Consider the following 14,526-nt stretch of genomic DNA (forward strand, 5'->3'; position numbering starts at 1 on the left):
TCTATATTATCTGCAGTGGTTTTGTGCTTTAAGAGGGGGTAATAGAGCTTGCCTTGCAGTATGGTGTCTGAGCAGATAAAGTATCACTGCTGCTTTCCTGAGGCTTTTGCATTTCACTTTAAAAAGCAGATTGTGGGAGAGGGTGGGGGCACCTAAGCTTTCATTTCAAGTGACCATTCTGTCTCTGGAGTGCCTTTAGAATTTAAATTTTATCTTTAAAAAGCACTCTAGCAGTGGCTGGATGATGGCATTCATGAAACACCAGACATGGGTGTCTGTTGTTTAACCTGCTCTCTTCTGGGAGTGAGCAGCAGCATTGACATCACTTGTTGCTTGTGAAGGCTCACAAGTTCCACACAAGTTCCTGCTTTACTGCTGCAGTGTAGTAGTGAGCTGGTGATATTTGAGCTCACTTTGCATTACTGCATGATAGTTCTTGTGAATGTTATTTTTGTTATGTTAAATCCACTCAAAGCAAAAGGGAAGAGTAAACTGTGATTGAGATCTACAAAATATGTAGTGTTGGCTCCATAACAGCCGTAAAGTAGCTTAACTGTGTTTAAAATCTTTAAAATTTTTTACCCTTATGGCAGATAAGGATTTTAACCAAAAGGGGGGAATTACTGTTTGAGCAGTGCTGACCTAAGCCTGTCCTGTGCAGGTTTAAAAACTGTTTATCACTCCCTTGAATAAGGGGAGGCTCTCTCTCACAGTATTGTGTTTTCTGTCCATACTTACATCTGTCAGATACATTTATGGGTGAAGCTGTTCCGATAGAAAATGACTCCACAGTAATGGTACAAACCAGCTTTTCCAATGGACACTTCTGTAAGTGGCATGAGGGAAGGCCCTCAGGAGATCATGACCACTGTCATCTAACCACCTTATAGTCTGAAGGCCAAGGGTATTTCCTCAGCTGCTGCTTCTGTTTTGTGACTATGGAGATACGTTTTATCAAAATAAATCAAAATTCCAACAGAGGAACCCACAAAGCAAAAAGCAGATGCTCTCATAAACTTGTTTTTCCCTCTCAGGGGAGACTGGGGCAACAAAGATGGCACAGTTGTTCACACTTCCAAGTCAGCATGGAAGTACTCAGAGGCTGCACTGGCAAGGGTAGGGTGGATACCTTTATGGGATAAACCATGAACTCCATAGCCCGACCTCCCCTGGTTTATGCATTCAATCCCACACCTGTGTGCAGGAGAATGTGGTCAGTTCTGGTATTTGCACGTGGTTTGCTGTCCTTGTACCCGGGAGCTGACTGACCAGCCCAGTGTAAGGATGCATACCCAAGTGGAGACCACTAAAAGGCCAGGTTGGAAATTGTACTGCCTGCACTGTTGCTGTCCTGAGGGAGACTTCAGCCACGTTCTGCAGAACACTGCTTTTTCTTGCTGCATGCCCTACAGCCTTTGATCAGGTGAAGCACTTAAACTTGTACTTAGCTCTGTGCACATGAGCAATCCTGTTGATTGGCTATGTTGAAAGTTAGGTGTGTGTTTAAGTGCTTTGCCTTTCTTTTTTGTCAGAGGATTTGAGCATTTCTCTGAGCTGCAGAGACTTCCAGGTGACTTAGCAAGTACTTAAAATTACATATGCAGTATTTTGCTGGCTTGCATTTTTTATGTTCTTATTGGGTGATATTTTTATGTATTTTCCTTTGGATGTAAATGTATGATTCCTTAGCTTCTGAGAATTACCTTCTCGGTAACAAGAAATGCTAAATTGGCCCTCAGCCTTGCTGGAGGATTTTTCTTATGTTCAGTTGACTGTGTACAGCTATGGGAGAGGGAGGAGGGGGCATTTTTAGCCTTGATTCCTTAAACTGAATCTAGCACAAATTGAAAAAAATGTATCTAGAAATCAAATAAAACTTTACAGATCAGATAAATTTGAATTACCTTGTTTTTTAGCATAATCTTTCTTTTCATTTTTCAGTAGGCTCTTGGAAGACAGTAGCATATGCAATGACATGCATAAGAAAAGACAGCTGTTTAGGTTTGTATGAATTTTATTTAATATTTATTTCCCAGTGCATCCCACTTGTGATTCTACCTGCGTCCTTGCCAAGGCACACCTTGACATGTATGTCAGTTTGCTGGTTGGAAAAGAGCATGGAGAACAGAGTTATACCCCACTCTTCCCATGTTCTCTGAATGAAGAGGTAAAAACAGCGCCCTTTTCTTTGGCTCACTGCCTCAGGAACCGCATGAGATTTTCAGCTGCCTAGCTGCTCAGGCTGTGACTATTTGGGAGAGACTGTAGAGACTCCATTTTTCCTGGAGCATCTATGACAGGCATGTTTCATAGACTAATGCCCAGACTGACCTTTTTTCCTTTTGTTGGTTTGTTAAAAGGTGAAGTGAAAGTACATTGAGGCAAAACTGATTGAAGTTCCTTTATCTGAAGTATCTGTGTTTTGAAACTTTTTTCTGTTAACTTTGTCTTCTCAACTCCAATTCCTTCCACACATTCAGATGCATCCCATATCCCATAGAGCATCCTAGGCCAACAGGAAATCAGTAAAAGTCAGTCCCCATTTTCATGGAGAGCAGTTCTACCAATTGACACACTGAATCAGTGGAAGTCTGAATCCAGTGATGACAGTGTTCTTCTGAGAGTTTTAGAAAGGTTGTCTTCCCCCACCACGAGCTCTCACATGTTCAATTCAGATCGACCAGGCTGCTTTATGAGTCAGTCAGCTGCCAAAATCTTAAGCAGAGGAGGCAGAAGGAATGGATGCTTTCAGAAGTGTGCCCTTCATCTATTAAGGCACGTGGACAGCGAGGCAGATATTTGCTAGGTGTCTGTGTGCATTGGGGTTTGCATATGTCACTTCAAACCTATATCATTTATATTACATAATTTTTCACTGTGAGGAGAAATGGATGTGTGAGGAGAAAATTTGATGTGTGGTTGCTGAGTCTGCATGTCATCACAGCAGCCACAGAGGAGATGGAGAAATTGCACCAGATAAGGAACAGTGCTGGAGCATCTGCTTCTGCACCCCATGACCACAGGCAGCAGGCAAAAAAACTTCCTCCTTGCTTTGGGTTAGCCTTGATGACCTGAGAGTCTTGGACAGGGCATGCAGGACTTAGGAGGTGTCTACACACACACTCTTAATAGCTAATGTCTGTTTGAGTTTGGGGAACTAGAAGAAATTTTTTGTAACCCAAACCACAGATAACGAGGATACAATAGCAATCTGTTTCTCTCCCTCTTTTTTTACTAGTACATAAATAGAAGAGAATTGTTAATTTCTAAGCGCAAGAGTACAAAAGAATCTGTAAATAATACACTTTGGGGTTTTTTCTTTCCAATTAAATCTTAGACAATGATTTATTTTTCAAATATTTTTCCTTTTTTTTTGTGTTGTTGGCTTCTATGCTGTTTGTCTTCATACCTTCCCACTGTGTGGGTCTAGCAAAGGTCAACAGGTTTATACTGCTGATCACATCTGAGAAGAGGCTCTGTTATAGGCGAGGAATGCAACAGCCTGGTCCCATCTTTGACATGTATTGGCTCCTTCATGTCCCAAGTGACACAACACAGCAGGTTCTCCAAATAAAAAGCAGGAACCAAGTTTACAAGCAAAAAGAGGACCAAAAAAATTTAAATAGATACAGTCCCATCCTTTTGATTTTTAGAAAGAGCTTTGAGCCTGCAAGCTGTTATACTGTAATATACAACAGAGGAGTGGAAAATGTCTTTTAAAATACTTCCAAATACAGTGTTATGAGCATCACTTAGGATAACAGTCATGGTGCACTAAGACATGGTAGGCATTTTGGTTCTGTCATTGTAGCAGTACAGTGCAAGTAGTTTACCATAAATAAGCCAAATTCTGCTCCAAATTCTGATCACAGGATTGACTGTGTTATTGCTCACAGTACACTGGGTGCTCTGCAACTGTTCAAGGACAGGCTGCCTCTACCCAGGAAATTTCATTATTATTCCGTGCAGAGTGGAAAAAAAGTAAACTGACTTGTGGGTCTCTAAGTGAAGCATTAGCAGTGAAGAGATTGGGGTCACATGTTTAGGCAAGGCTTTGGATGAGCTCACAAAGCTGATAATGACTGGGAGCAAGCTGCTATAGAATTAAGGATATGAAGACAAAGGTAGAGTGCAGGTAAAATTGGTGAGAGTAACATCACAGGGGATGGACAGCAAAGTGAGAAGTGGTGAAGGGCTTGCTGAGGGAAGAGAACACTCAATGGGCAACAGAAATGCTGCATCAGTGCTGCATAATACTGCTGTGTCAGCCCCATCTGGTAAAGTGCTCTGAGGAGGTATCCAAAAGGGGAGGGTGGTAAGTGCTGTGCATGTAAAAAGGTTGTAGCAGTGTTTACATGCTGAAGGCAGATAAGTACGGGGGTCAAATCCCATTTCAGACCTGCTTTTGTAAAGGCAGAGTATTTCCTTTTTCTTTATTACGGTTGCTGCAGGGTACTTGAAGATAGACTTTGCCTTGACATGGTTTTATTTGTGTATAAATCTTTGTTTCATTATATCTGTAGGGGTAACAGAGACAGCATTGGGAAGACGTCTGGCAGTCGACAGAGCAGTACAGAGAATGAATTGAAGTGGACAGACCACCAGAGGCCATGGAGCAGCACAGACTCGGACAGCTCAAATCGAAATTTGAAGCCAGCCATAACAAAGACAGCCAGTTTTGGTGGGATAACTGTCCTGACAAGAGGAGATAGCTCATCAAGCAACAGAAGTACCGGCAAACTGTCTAAAACAGGTAGCTAGTACTGTATTGGGTTCACAGTGCTTCTTCTTGTGTGGTGATAAATGGCTGTGCTGGTGCTTGCCTGAGTATGCTCCATCACAGAATGGTTTGGGTTGGAAGGGACCTTCAGAGACCAGGTAGTCTGACCCTCATGGTTGGACCAGATGGCAAAATACATAAACAGTTGTGTTTCCTGTACACAGGACATGTTTATGTCCTTCTGTGGATGCTAGTATCTGGGTACCTGCTCCTGAGTTTTTAGGAATCAAGAACAAAACGCAGTGCATGAGGTTTGCAAATCACAGGAGAGGTACGCTTTCCCTGGTGTATAGTATGTGCACACCATACACATACTGCACTTGTAGCCTGAAAAGATGATACTCCTTTCAGAGAAAGCACAGATTTTACCTTTTTATTAATCTTAATATTTTTGAGTTCTGAATAATTAAATATCAGAGGAGAATAAAAACCAGATATCTGAGGAGAAAAACAAGAACATTTTGTTGTCATTGCTGAAGTGAACCCCATCTGTATTTTGGAGTACAGCCTCTGCCTTGGCGGTGGACTCACAGAGGTCCCACAATCTCTCCATTTTCTTGTTTAGTTCCCATTAAACAAAAGCATCCTTTAAAGAGAGTATGAATCTGGTGGGAATTCTGCATTTATTTGCATTAACGTTACATTAACATATGAGTGAGTCACAGGGTCTGGATCTAAGTAATTTCAAGCTATGCCATTAAGCTATTCTATTATACTTTAGGTTGAAAGTGCATAATAAATAACGAGGCCATCAGATTGGTTCATTTGATACCTATAGTACAGAGCAAAGGGTAATCAATACATAGCACTTAGTGCTCTTTCAGCTTGAGAGTGTTTTATGGATGATACTTAATTTACACCCAGTTTATCAAACCTGACTTGGTCAGATTTCAGTCCTATCCCCCAGATTTTACAGTAGCTTTTGTGTGGTTCAGGATGCTGGGGAATGGAGTTTTTAGAATAAATAAATAAAGCCATAGACATAGCAATTGCATTTTAGATCTCTGGAGGTTGAACATAGTTTAAAATTTTAGACAATCATAGTCACTTGAACAGACCTTTAAGGTCATCAAGTCCAACCATTAACATAACACGGCCAAGTGCACCACTAAATCATGCTCCCAAGGGTCACACTTACACGTGTTTTAAATACTTCCAGGGATGGTGACTCAGCCACTTCCCTGGACAGTCTGTTACAATGCTTGACAATTTTTTCACTGAAGAATTTTTTTCCTAGTATCCAGCCTAAACATCCCCTCTAGAAACTTGAGGCCATTACTTCTCATCCTGTCCCTTTTCCTGAAAGAAGAGAATGACCCCCACCTTGCTACAACCTCCTTTAAGGTATTTGTAGAGAGCAAAAAGAACTCTGAGCTTCTGAGCCTGTTCTCTCAGCCACTCCTCATCAGACTTGTGCTCCAAACCTATCACCAGATCTATTGCCCTTCCTTGGACATGCTCCAAGCACCTCAGTGTTCTTCTTGTAGTGAGGGATCCAGACCTGGACACAGGATTCAGGGTGTGGCCTCATCAGTGCCAAGTACAGGGGGACAATCACTGCCCTGGTACTTTCGGCCACACTATTGCTGATACAGGCCAGGATGTCATTGGCCTTCTTGGCGACTATGCTGGCCCATATCTTGATGGCTGATAATCAGCACCCTCAGGTCCTTTTCCACTGGCCATTCTTTCCCAAGCCTGTAGCACTACATGGGGTTGTTGTGACCCAAGGGCAGGATCTGGCACTTTGTCTCATTGAATAACAAAATTAGCCTCAACCCATTGCTCCAGCTTGTCCAGATCCTTCTGTAAAGCCTTTTTGCCCCCCAGCAGATCAACACTCCCTCCCAGCTTGGTATGATCTGCAAACTTCCTGAGAGGACGCATTTGATCCCCTTGTCCAGGTCATGGATAAAGACATTAAACAGCACTGGCCCTAGGGAACACCACATGTGATCAGCTTCGGACTGTGTGTAACTCCATTCATCTGCACTCTGGACGTGGCCATCAAGCCAGAGTGAACTGTACACCCATCCGGGTGATGAGCCCCTAGATTTTCCAGGAGAGTGCTGTGAAAAACAGTGTTGAAAAACAGTGTTGAAAAACAGCTTTTCTGAAGTCCAGGTAGATAACAATCATAGCCTTTCCCTCATCCACTAAGTGGGTCACCTTGTCATAGGAGATTGGGTTGGTTAAGTAGGACCTGCCTTTCAAAAACTCATGTTGGCTGGGCCCTTTTGCCTGCTTGTCCTGTACATGCCACATAATAGCACTGAAGAAGATGATCTGCTCCGTAAGTTCACTCACACCAAAGTTGGACTGATGGGCCTTTAGTTCTCCACATGCTCCTTGTGGCTTTTCTTGTGGACGAGCATCATATTTCCTAGCCTCCACTCAACTGAGACATCCCACTGGGACTGCTGCTAGATGATGAAAAATGGCTCAGTGAGCACTTTCACCCTCCCTCAGAACCCTTGGGTGGATCTCATCTGACCTCACAGACTTGTGTGGGTCTAAGTGGTGAAGTAAATCACTAACTTTGTCCTTGGGTTTTGGGGGCCTTTTTCTGCTCCCTGTCTCTGTCTTCTGGCTCTGGGCACTGGGTACTCAGAGGACAGTCTGGATATTACAGACTGAGGCAAAGAAGGCATTAAGTACCTCAGCCTTTTTCTCAATCCTTGTGACTGTGTTTCCCGCTCCAACCGATAAAGAATGGAGATCATATTTAGCCTTCCTTTTGTTGCTAATATGTTTATAAAAACATTTTTGTTGTCTTTTACAGCAGTAGCCAGATCAAGTTCTAGCTGAGCTTTGGCCTTTCTGATTTTCTCTCTGCATAACCATTTCTTTTCCTGAGCCAGGGTGGCCGTGTTCCATGTTGGCTTGTCTTAGCACATGGTTGCAACCTGCTCCTGTGCCTTTAAGATGTCCTTCTTCCAGAATGTCCAGCCTTCCTGGACCCCTTTATCCTTCAGGACTGCCTCCCAAGGCCAAAGTCTCCCTCTGAAAGTCCAAGGCAGCCAATCTGCAGACCTCTCTCCCTACTTCCCTGAGAATTGAAAACTGTCTTTTTTGTGATCACTGTGCCAAATAAAACCTCCAACCATCACATCACCCACAAGTCCTCCTCTGTTCACAAAAACAGGCTCAGTGGGGCATCTTCCCTAGCTGGGTCCCTCACCAGCTGTGCCTGGAATTTATCTTCCACACACTCCAGGAAACTCTTTAACTGTTTCCTCACTGCAGTGTCATATTTCCAGAAGTCAGCTGGTAAGTCAAAGTCATGTGCAAGAACAAGGGCCAGTGATTGTGAGACTTCTCCCATCTGCTTATAGAATATTGCATCTGCTTCTTCATCTTGCCTGGGTGGTCTATAACAAACTCCCACCATGACATCTGCTTTGTTGGTATTTTCTCTGATTTCTCCCCATAAACACATAACCCTTTCATCACCACTGTCAAGCTCTAGACAATCAAAATAACTCTCTAACATAGAAGGCATATCCCACCATCTATCCTTCCCTGTGTGTGCCTTCAGAGGCATTCCCAGCCATCCACTGCAGCCATCCACTGCAGCCCTCCCCTTGTGCGAGTCATCCCACCGTGTGATGGTAACTGTGTCACAGCTATCCTGTGCTGCAGTTACTTCCAGCTCCTCCTGTTTTGTTACCCTTGCTGTGTGCATTGTGTTGATGCCCTTTAATTGAGTTACTGTCAATTGAGTCCCCCTTTTTGTGGGAACAATCTGTAATTCCTACTGATCATTCTCAGGCACTTCTTTCATTTCTAACACATCACTAACCTTTGTGTCTTCACTGCCACATGCATCTCCATCCCCTGCCTCCACTGCGATGTCAGACCAAAGAACCTCACTAGCACACCATCCCACTGGCATGCTGCATTGCATCCCTTTCGCTTTTCAAATCTAATTTAAAGACCTGATAACTCCTCTGCAAAGATACTTTTCCCCCTTTGAGACAGGTGTACCCTGTCTGTCACCAGCAGGCCTGGTGTTCTGTAAACCAACCCGTGGTTAAACCCCAAAAGTTCTGGCAATGACACCAGGCTCAGAGTCTTTTCTTAATCTGCTGGTTCTTCCTTCATCAGTCCCTGCAACTGGAAGAGCAGAAGAGAGCACTACTTTTTCTCCTGATCCCTTAACCAGTCATCCCAAGGCCTTGAAGTCTCTTGATTGCCCATGGACTTTTTGTTGGGACTGCTTTGCTGCCTAACTGAAAAATCAGTAATGGGTGATGAACTGAGAGCTGTATCAGAGTAAAAGGTTTTCTTTTCACATCTTTAATTTGACCAGTGAGGAGGCAGAAGACAACCCCAAGAAGTGAGTCTAATCAGCATATTGGGCCTTCTGTTCCCTTCAGAAGTGAGTCTCCCATGACCACGACTCATCTGTTTTTCTATATGGAAGCAATTTTGATGCAGGGAGCAGTCTGAAGTAACCTCCAACCAAATTAACCGCCATCCTTGGTATTGTTTGGTTCCACTTGCAGAGCCTCACATCTGTTATCCCAGGGCACCTGGGACAGTGAGATAATCACACAGGAGACCTGCCTGCTGTGCTGGGCAGGAACTTGTTGCCATTGCTCCCTGTCCCTTCATCCCTGTGTTCAGCCATGTGGAGAGATGACAGAATCCTCCCTTATCATGTGTTCTGTCTGTCTATGGGATCTGCCCCGGGGAAGGCAAGGTGCAATTTCAGTGTGTATATAGTTTTGAAACTACACTCTGGTGTATTTTTTATTTTAATATAGACTGGATAAGCTATACAGTGGGGCTTGAAGAATGGAATAGACCATGGTTTCACTTCCAGATTTCTTTGCCTCCCATGAATATTTGAACAGCATCAGAACTGAATTTGATGTGCAAGAATTAAGGATGAGGCACAGACTCCTGCTATACTTTTTTTTTGTATCATTCTTAAGTAGAGTGCAGGTAAATGTATTTCTCTGTAGCACTGTGTTGCAGAGGTGAAGAACATTTAAAATGGTGTCAGGGAAATACAGTTTGGAGGAGACATATAATTGCAGGGGCAATATTTTTAAGAAGCCGTTTTAGTGTTAAAATCAAGCATAGTAAAAAGGATGCACTTAGGAAATGTATTAAAGAAAAGACTTGTGAAGCATGCCAATACTTGTAAATGCATCTGCACCCTGTAGACGCCTAACCCCAAATTGCTTTCAAATGAAAGCTCTTATAATACATTTTTAAGACATCAGTAATAATAAAACTCCATGTTCTTATTTAAATGCTTTGACTTTTTTAAAGAATGTGTTTAAACTGGAAAGCTAGCTGAGGCACAAAAAGAATAAAAGAGAAACCAGATAAAAGGAAGAAGTGGGGAAGAAGAGCAAGACTGGATGTCACAACAAACAGACACCTTCAAAGCCGGGACACACAGTCAAACAGTCAGCCTGAAAAAAGCCATAAGAACTACTATCGCAATCACTATTTCTATCCTTCTCTCTAAAATGCTATTGAACGGCATTAAAGCAGAAAAGAATAACAATTCAAAAAACAATGGGGAAATATTTCTTGATAAAGTGTTTTCCCTTCACCAAAAAAATGCTAAGTACATTCGTACAGTAGTCAATGTGCTATTTGCATTTTCTAAGGTGCGTTAGGTACCTTACAGTGATACTTGATTGTGAATGTTTTGCATACTATCTTCATTACTTTTTGCTTTTGCCATAGGCAGCCCTGGTGTTCTGTAGTTCAGTAGACATTTAAAGGTTGATCATGTTTTTATGTTGGGTAATTTTGTTTTGGTTTGATTTTTTTCCTTGTCTTCACTACAGTAGTTGAAGTAGAATTGCAGCGGTGTTGCTACCCATGTTAGGCATGCTGCCCTGGTAGCATGCCAGAGTCTGCTAGGCACCAATTCTGTCCCAGTTCTCCTAGAGAAAGACTTTTCTCTGAAGAGCTTTATGGTTCACAGTAATAAATTTAAAATATTTTTGTCTTGCATGTAATTTGTATGAAATCAGTGTGAAATCATTAGTTGGTCAAAATGTTCTTCATTGGCTAAATGACAGAAAATATTTATGGTCTCTTTAAATGTGAAAATTATTCTCTATATATATATATATGGCAGTCATCCAGAAGCATTGTTAAACACTCTTCCTGAGCATAGGAGTATTACAATTGTCAAGATTTTTACAGAAGGCTCACAGCTGCCTTCAACAGGGTATACAGTGATGCAGTATAAATGCTGTAGCCTTTCTGGATAGCTTTTCATATTGCCACCAAAATTAAATGTTCTACCCCTGGCCTGTGATAAATCAGTAATTAATGGTACATAGCAAACAAGCAGGAACTGAAGCACAGAAAGATGTTAGCTTCTCCTTAGGCTCTCAGAGAGATCACAGAACATGCTGTTCTCTGCAGTAGAGTCCAGTAGTGTCAATTAGTCTTAGACGTTATTGTTTTCAGCTGCGCAGGAATTGGAGCCTAGCAAAGGAATTATGTTACTTCATTTTTGCAAACTTCACAAAAGGAGCTGTTTGAAACCCATTACATGGTTACCTTATTGGTTCTGATGGCTATTTTCATGCACCTGTTGATCATTTAGAAAATCCTGTTCTACTGAATAGCACAGATCGTACAATGCAAATAAAATTTCATTCTCTGTTATTCCATAGTTCAGTAGGTAAAAGAGATACTCTAAGCTATAATTCAAGATCAAATGGGGAGTCAGTAATTTAACAAGTTTCAATCAGAATGCATTCCTGCTACTTAGGACATCATACAAAATGTTGGTTTGTTTAGCTTTCTAGTAATACAGTAGACTTCTCGGGGTTTTCTAAGAGTGGTAAGTGAAATAGTTGTCACTGTAGGGGCACAATGTTGTACATGTTTAGTCAGTAACACCCAAAAAGAGAAAATCTAGCATATCACATACCATGTTATTGTCACTGACACATTGCAACAGGTTTTAACAGGGAAGACATGGTTCAAATAAATGTTCTATGCGTATCTACATATCTAGTTAAATAAGTGTTGGGATGCTTAAAAGTTGTAGCTATTGCACCTTTAGCTTCTCTTAATGCATTTTCCATTCAGTGGAATGCGCATCTGTCAGAGTGTATTTTTTTCCCCCTTAGATGCAAAAAGCTGGTTGCATTGTGGTATTAGCTGTGTTGATACAGATCTGTAGGGATCATTAGCTTCCTTGGCAGGGCTCTGAGTAAGCAGAGACACAGTCTAATCTCTCCTGTTAGGGGCTCATTGCTACTCCTGTTGGCAAAGGCATTTCAATGCATTACTGCAGGCATTTTCGTACATTAACCTTCCTTTGCTGTTTTGTTTGTTTGGTTTGTTATTTAGGTTTTGGGGTTTCTTCAGTAAAGTGTCCTGCATATTATATTTTTCTCTGAGTTTTGGAACTGGATTTTCCTTTCTTTATAATTTACTTGAATTAGATATTAACTTGATGAATCTTCTAAGTCCAGCAAAAACTGTCAGAATATTGATATATGGGCAGCAGGTCGTGAGCCAACTGCTTCCAGTCATAATCTTCCCACCGACTGTGCTGAAACATCAGTTTTATTTTTAGAAGTGAAGCTTAGAGAGAAATAATCATGTTCACATGAGTACGTGCCATTTCATTAAAAAATCACTAAATATGTTGTTGCATAGAGAAAGGCAAGTGACTTACAGAAGTAGCAAATAAATATTTCTAATCCAAGAATCTATATCCAAGGCAAAAATACTTCCACTGTTCTCTTGTTTCTGAAAATGATGATGGTCTAGAGTAAGCAGTGGTAGTGGATAGATTTGAGAGTGTAGTTGATAAGAAAGGAGAAATTTGCCTGGACTTGAAAGGTGAGATGAGCAGAGATGTTCAAAGTCATCAGATACTGTATGCTGATCCACAGAAAATAGAGCAGGACATATTGCATCACTCACTATTGCTTAGAATATTGGAAAATTAATGGTACTTCCATACTCTCCCTCTGCAAACCCTCTAAGCTATTAAGCATTTTTGGTGGTCTTTCTGTCTCTTTTTCTTTACAGCTCTTTGAATTTCTATATCTCTCAGAATACTGAAAATATATTAATGGAAAGTGATGAGAATGGGAAGGTTATTATTATCTCAACTGTGAAGCAGCAAGAAAATTATAGAATAATCTAGAAGAACTATCCATCATTACATGCTGAAAAAAAAGAGGTTAGATTGTTTAATGGGGGCAAAAATCTCATTTAGTCCAAGTTATTTCAGAAGTCTTTTGCAAGACATCTTTTAATATGAATCTGAATAAAGTCAGATCGTTTATTTTCCCCCCTTTTTTACAGTACTAAATTCATTATAAAGTGATTTCCCATTCCAAATTCAGGCAGCATGAAAACAGCTAATCAGAGCTACAAAGACAAGATTAATTGGTGTTAATTTCCAAATATTAGTGTTGGAATTTACTTGGCTTAATAGGTCTAGACTTAAAATTATAGGAAATAAGTTACAATAATGGAACTAAGTAAAGTAGATCATTCTTGTACAGTATAAATGGGGGCAAAATTGGTACAGGAGTAATTTATGGATTTTTTTTCTTTTTTAAATTCAGAAAATTCTTTATATGGTTTTGTGACTTATTTGTGTTACTTCAAAATCACTGACTTGATCTACTGACATGGGAGAGCAGATCTTGCATCATTTAAGGTAGACATTCCAAAGCTATCAGCTTGACCGATGAGTGGTGATAGCCTTGAAGTATTTTGCACTGCTTCCATGTGATGAGTACCTGAACTCATTGCAGTACTCTGGCTTTTATCATTCAGAAGCTGGTGTAGATCAATACATAATTCTGCCATAAGAAGAACAGAAAGGGAGGAAAAAAAACCCCAAAACAATTGAATGTCAGAGCTACAATCTTCTTTTGTGCCAATAGTGTTTCATTGGAATACAACAAAAAGTGAAGTCTGAACTCAGGCTTGGTACTACTCACACACACACTTAGAAATAATGGGAGGTTTAGGAAATCTCTTCACCACTACCATCTCCAGGCAGTTTCCTGACCTGTTGAATTCAAAAGGTGAAGGAAAAGAGGAGAAAGTAAAGCGAGAACTCAACATGAAGTGCGTGTAGAAAGGCCAGGGAAATACAGCAAAGGACTTTGTAACTGATGTGGAAGGAAAATTGATCTCCAGCAGTTGCATTTACAGTTGCAAGGAAGACGCCAAATACTTCTTGCAGCTTGATGAGGATGGCCTCCAGGAATAACTCTGCAATTTGTTGAAACAAAGGAATTTGAAATTATCTAATAAATAAAACTATTTCTTCAGGAATAATATTTCTAAATTTATAACCTCAGTCTACAAGGAGAGGAAAAATACAGCAACTAAAACAACTTTGATGTTTTATTGAAAGACTTACTTAATGAAACTAAAAAATTCTTTGGAAATCTCTGTTACTTTCTTGATTAGATACTGGAGAAGCAGACATAGGGTCCTACTGATGGCAAATAGTGCACAGCTCATAGAGAGGACTGTGTCTGTAGTGATTGCTATATGAACCCAAAGTTTGAAGAAGATGGATAAAAAATGTGTGTTACAGAGCAACCTGCAGTAAACTGTGGAAAAATCCTCTGTTAAGTAACAGGATGCTGGTGTAATTTCTTCAGAAGAAATCTCTTCTGCTCTCATTTCTCTAAATATGAGAAAATAAATTAATTTCAAATGCATTTGACTGAAAATGAATTTGAGGCTCTGAGCAGTCTACTACAGGGTCCACCTGC

The 14,526-nt window shown here is 40.9% G+C and overlaps 1 protein-coding gene across 33 annotated transcripts in view; it reads left to right on the forward strand.

The window, feature by feature from the left end:
- ARPP21 (cAMP regulated phosphoprotein 21) overlaps window positions 1-14,526 on the forward strand; it is a 141,693-nt gene that overhangs the window by 72,847 nt on the left and 54,320 nt on the right. For 14 of the 33 annotated variants that reach the window (XM_068203324.1, XM_068203345.1, XM_068203280.1 and 11 more), the window contains 3 exons: window positions 1,035-1,116; window positions 1,942-2,001; window positions 4,524-4,756. In XM_068203324.1, coding sequence (XP_068059425.1) covers window positions 1,035-1,116; window positions 1,942-2,001; window positions 4,524-4,756 — 375 coding nt within the window. The remainder of the gene's footprint in view (window positions 1-1,034; window positions 1,117-1,941; window positions 2,002-4,523; window positions 4,757-14,526) is intronic. The other 19 variants (XM_068203359.1, XM_068203436.1, XM_068203494.1 and 16 more) reach the window with 7 other exon arrangements.

This window comes from Anomalospiza imberbis, chromosome 1 (assembly GCF_031753505.1).
Source record: "Anomalospiza imberbis isolate Cuckoo-Finch-1a 21T00152 chromosome 1, ASM3175350v1, whole genome shotgun sequence".
Lineage (NCBI taxonomy): Eukaryota > Metazoa > Chordata > Aves > Passeriformes > Viduidae > Anomalospiza > Anomalospiza imberbis.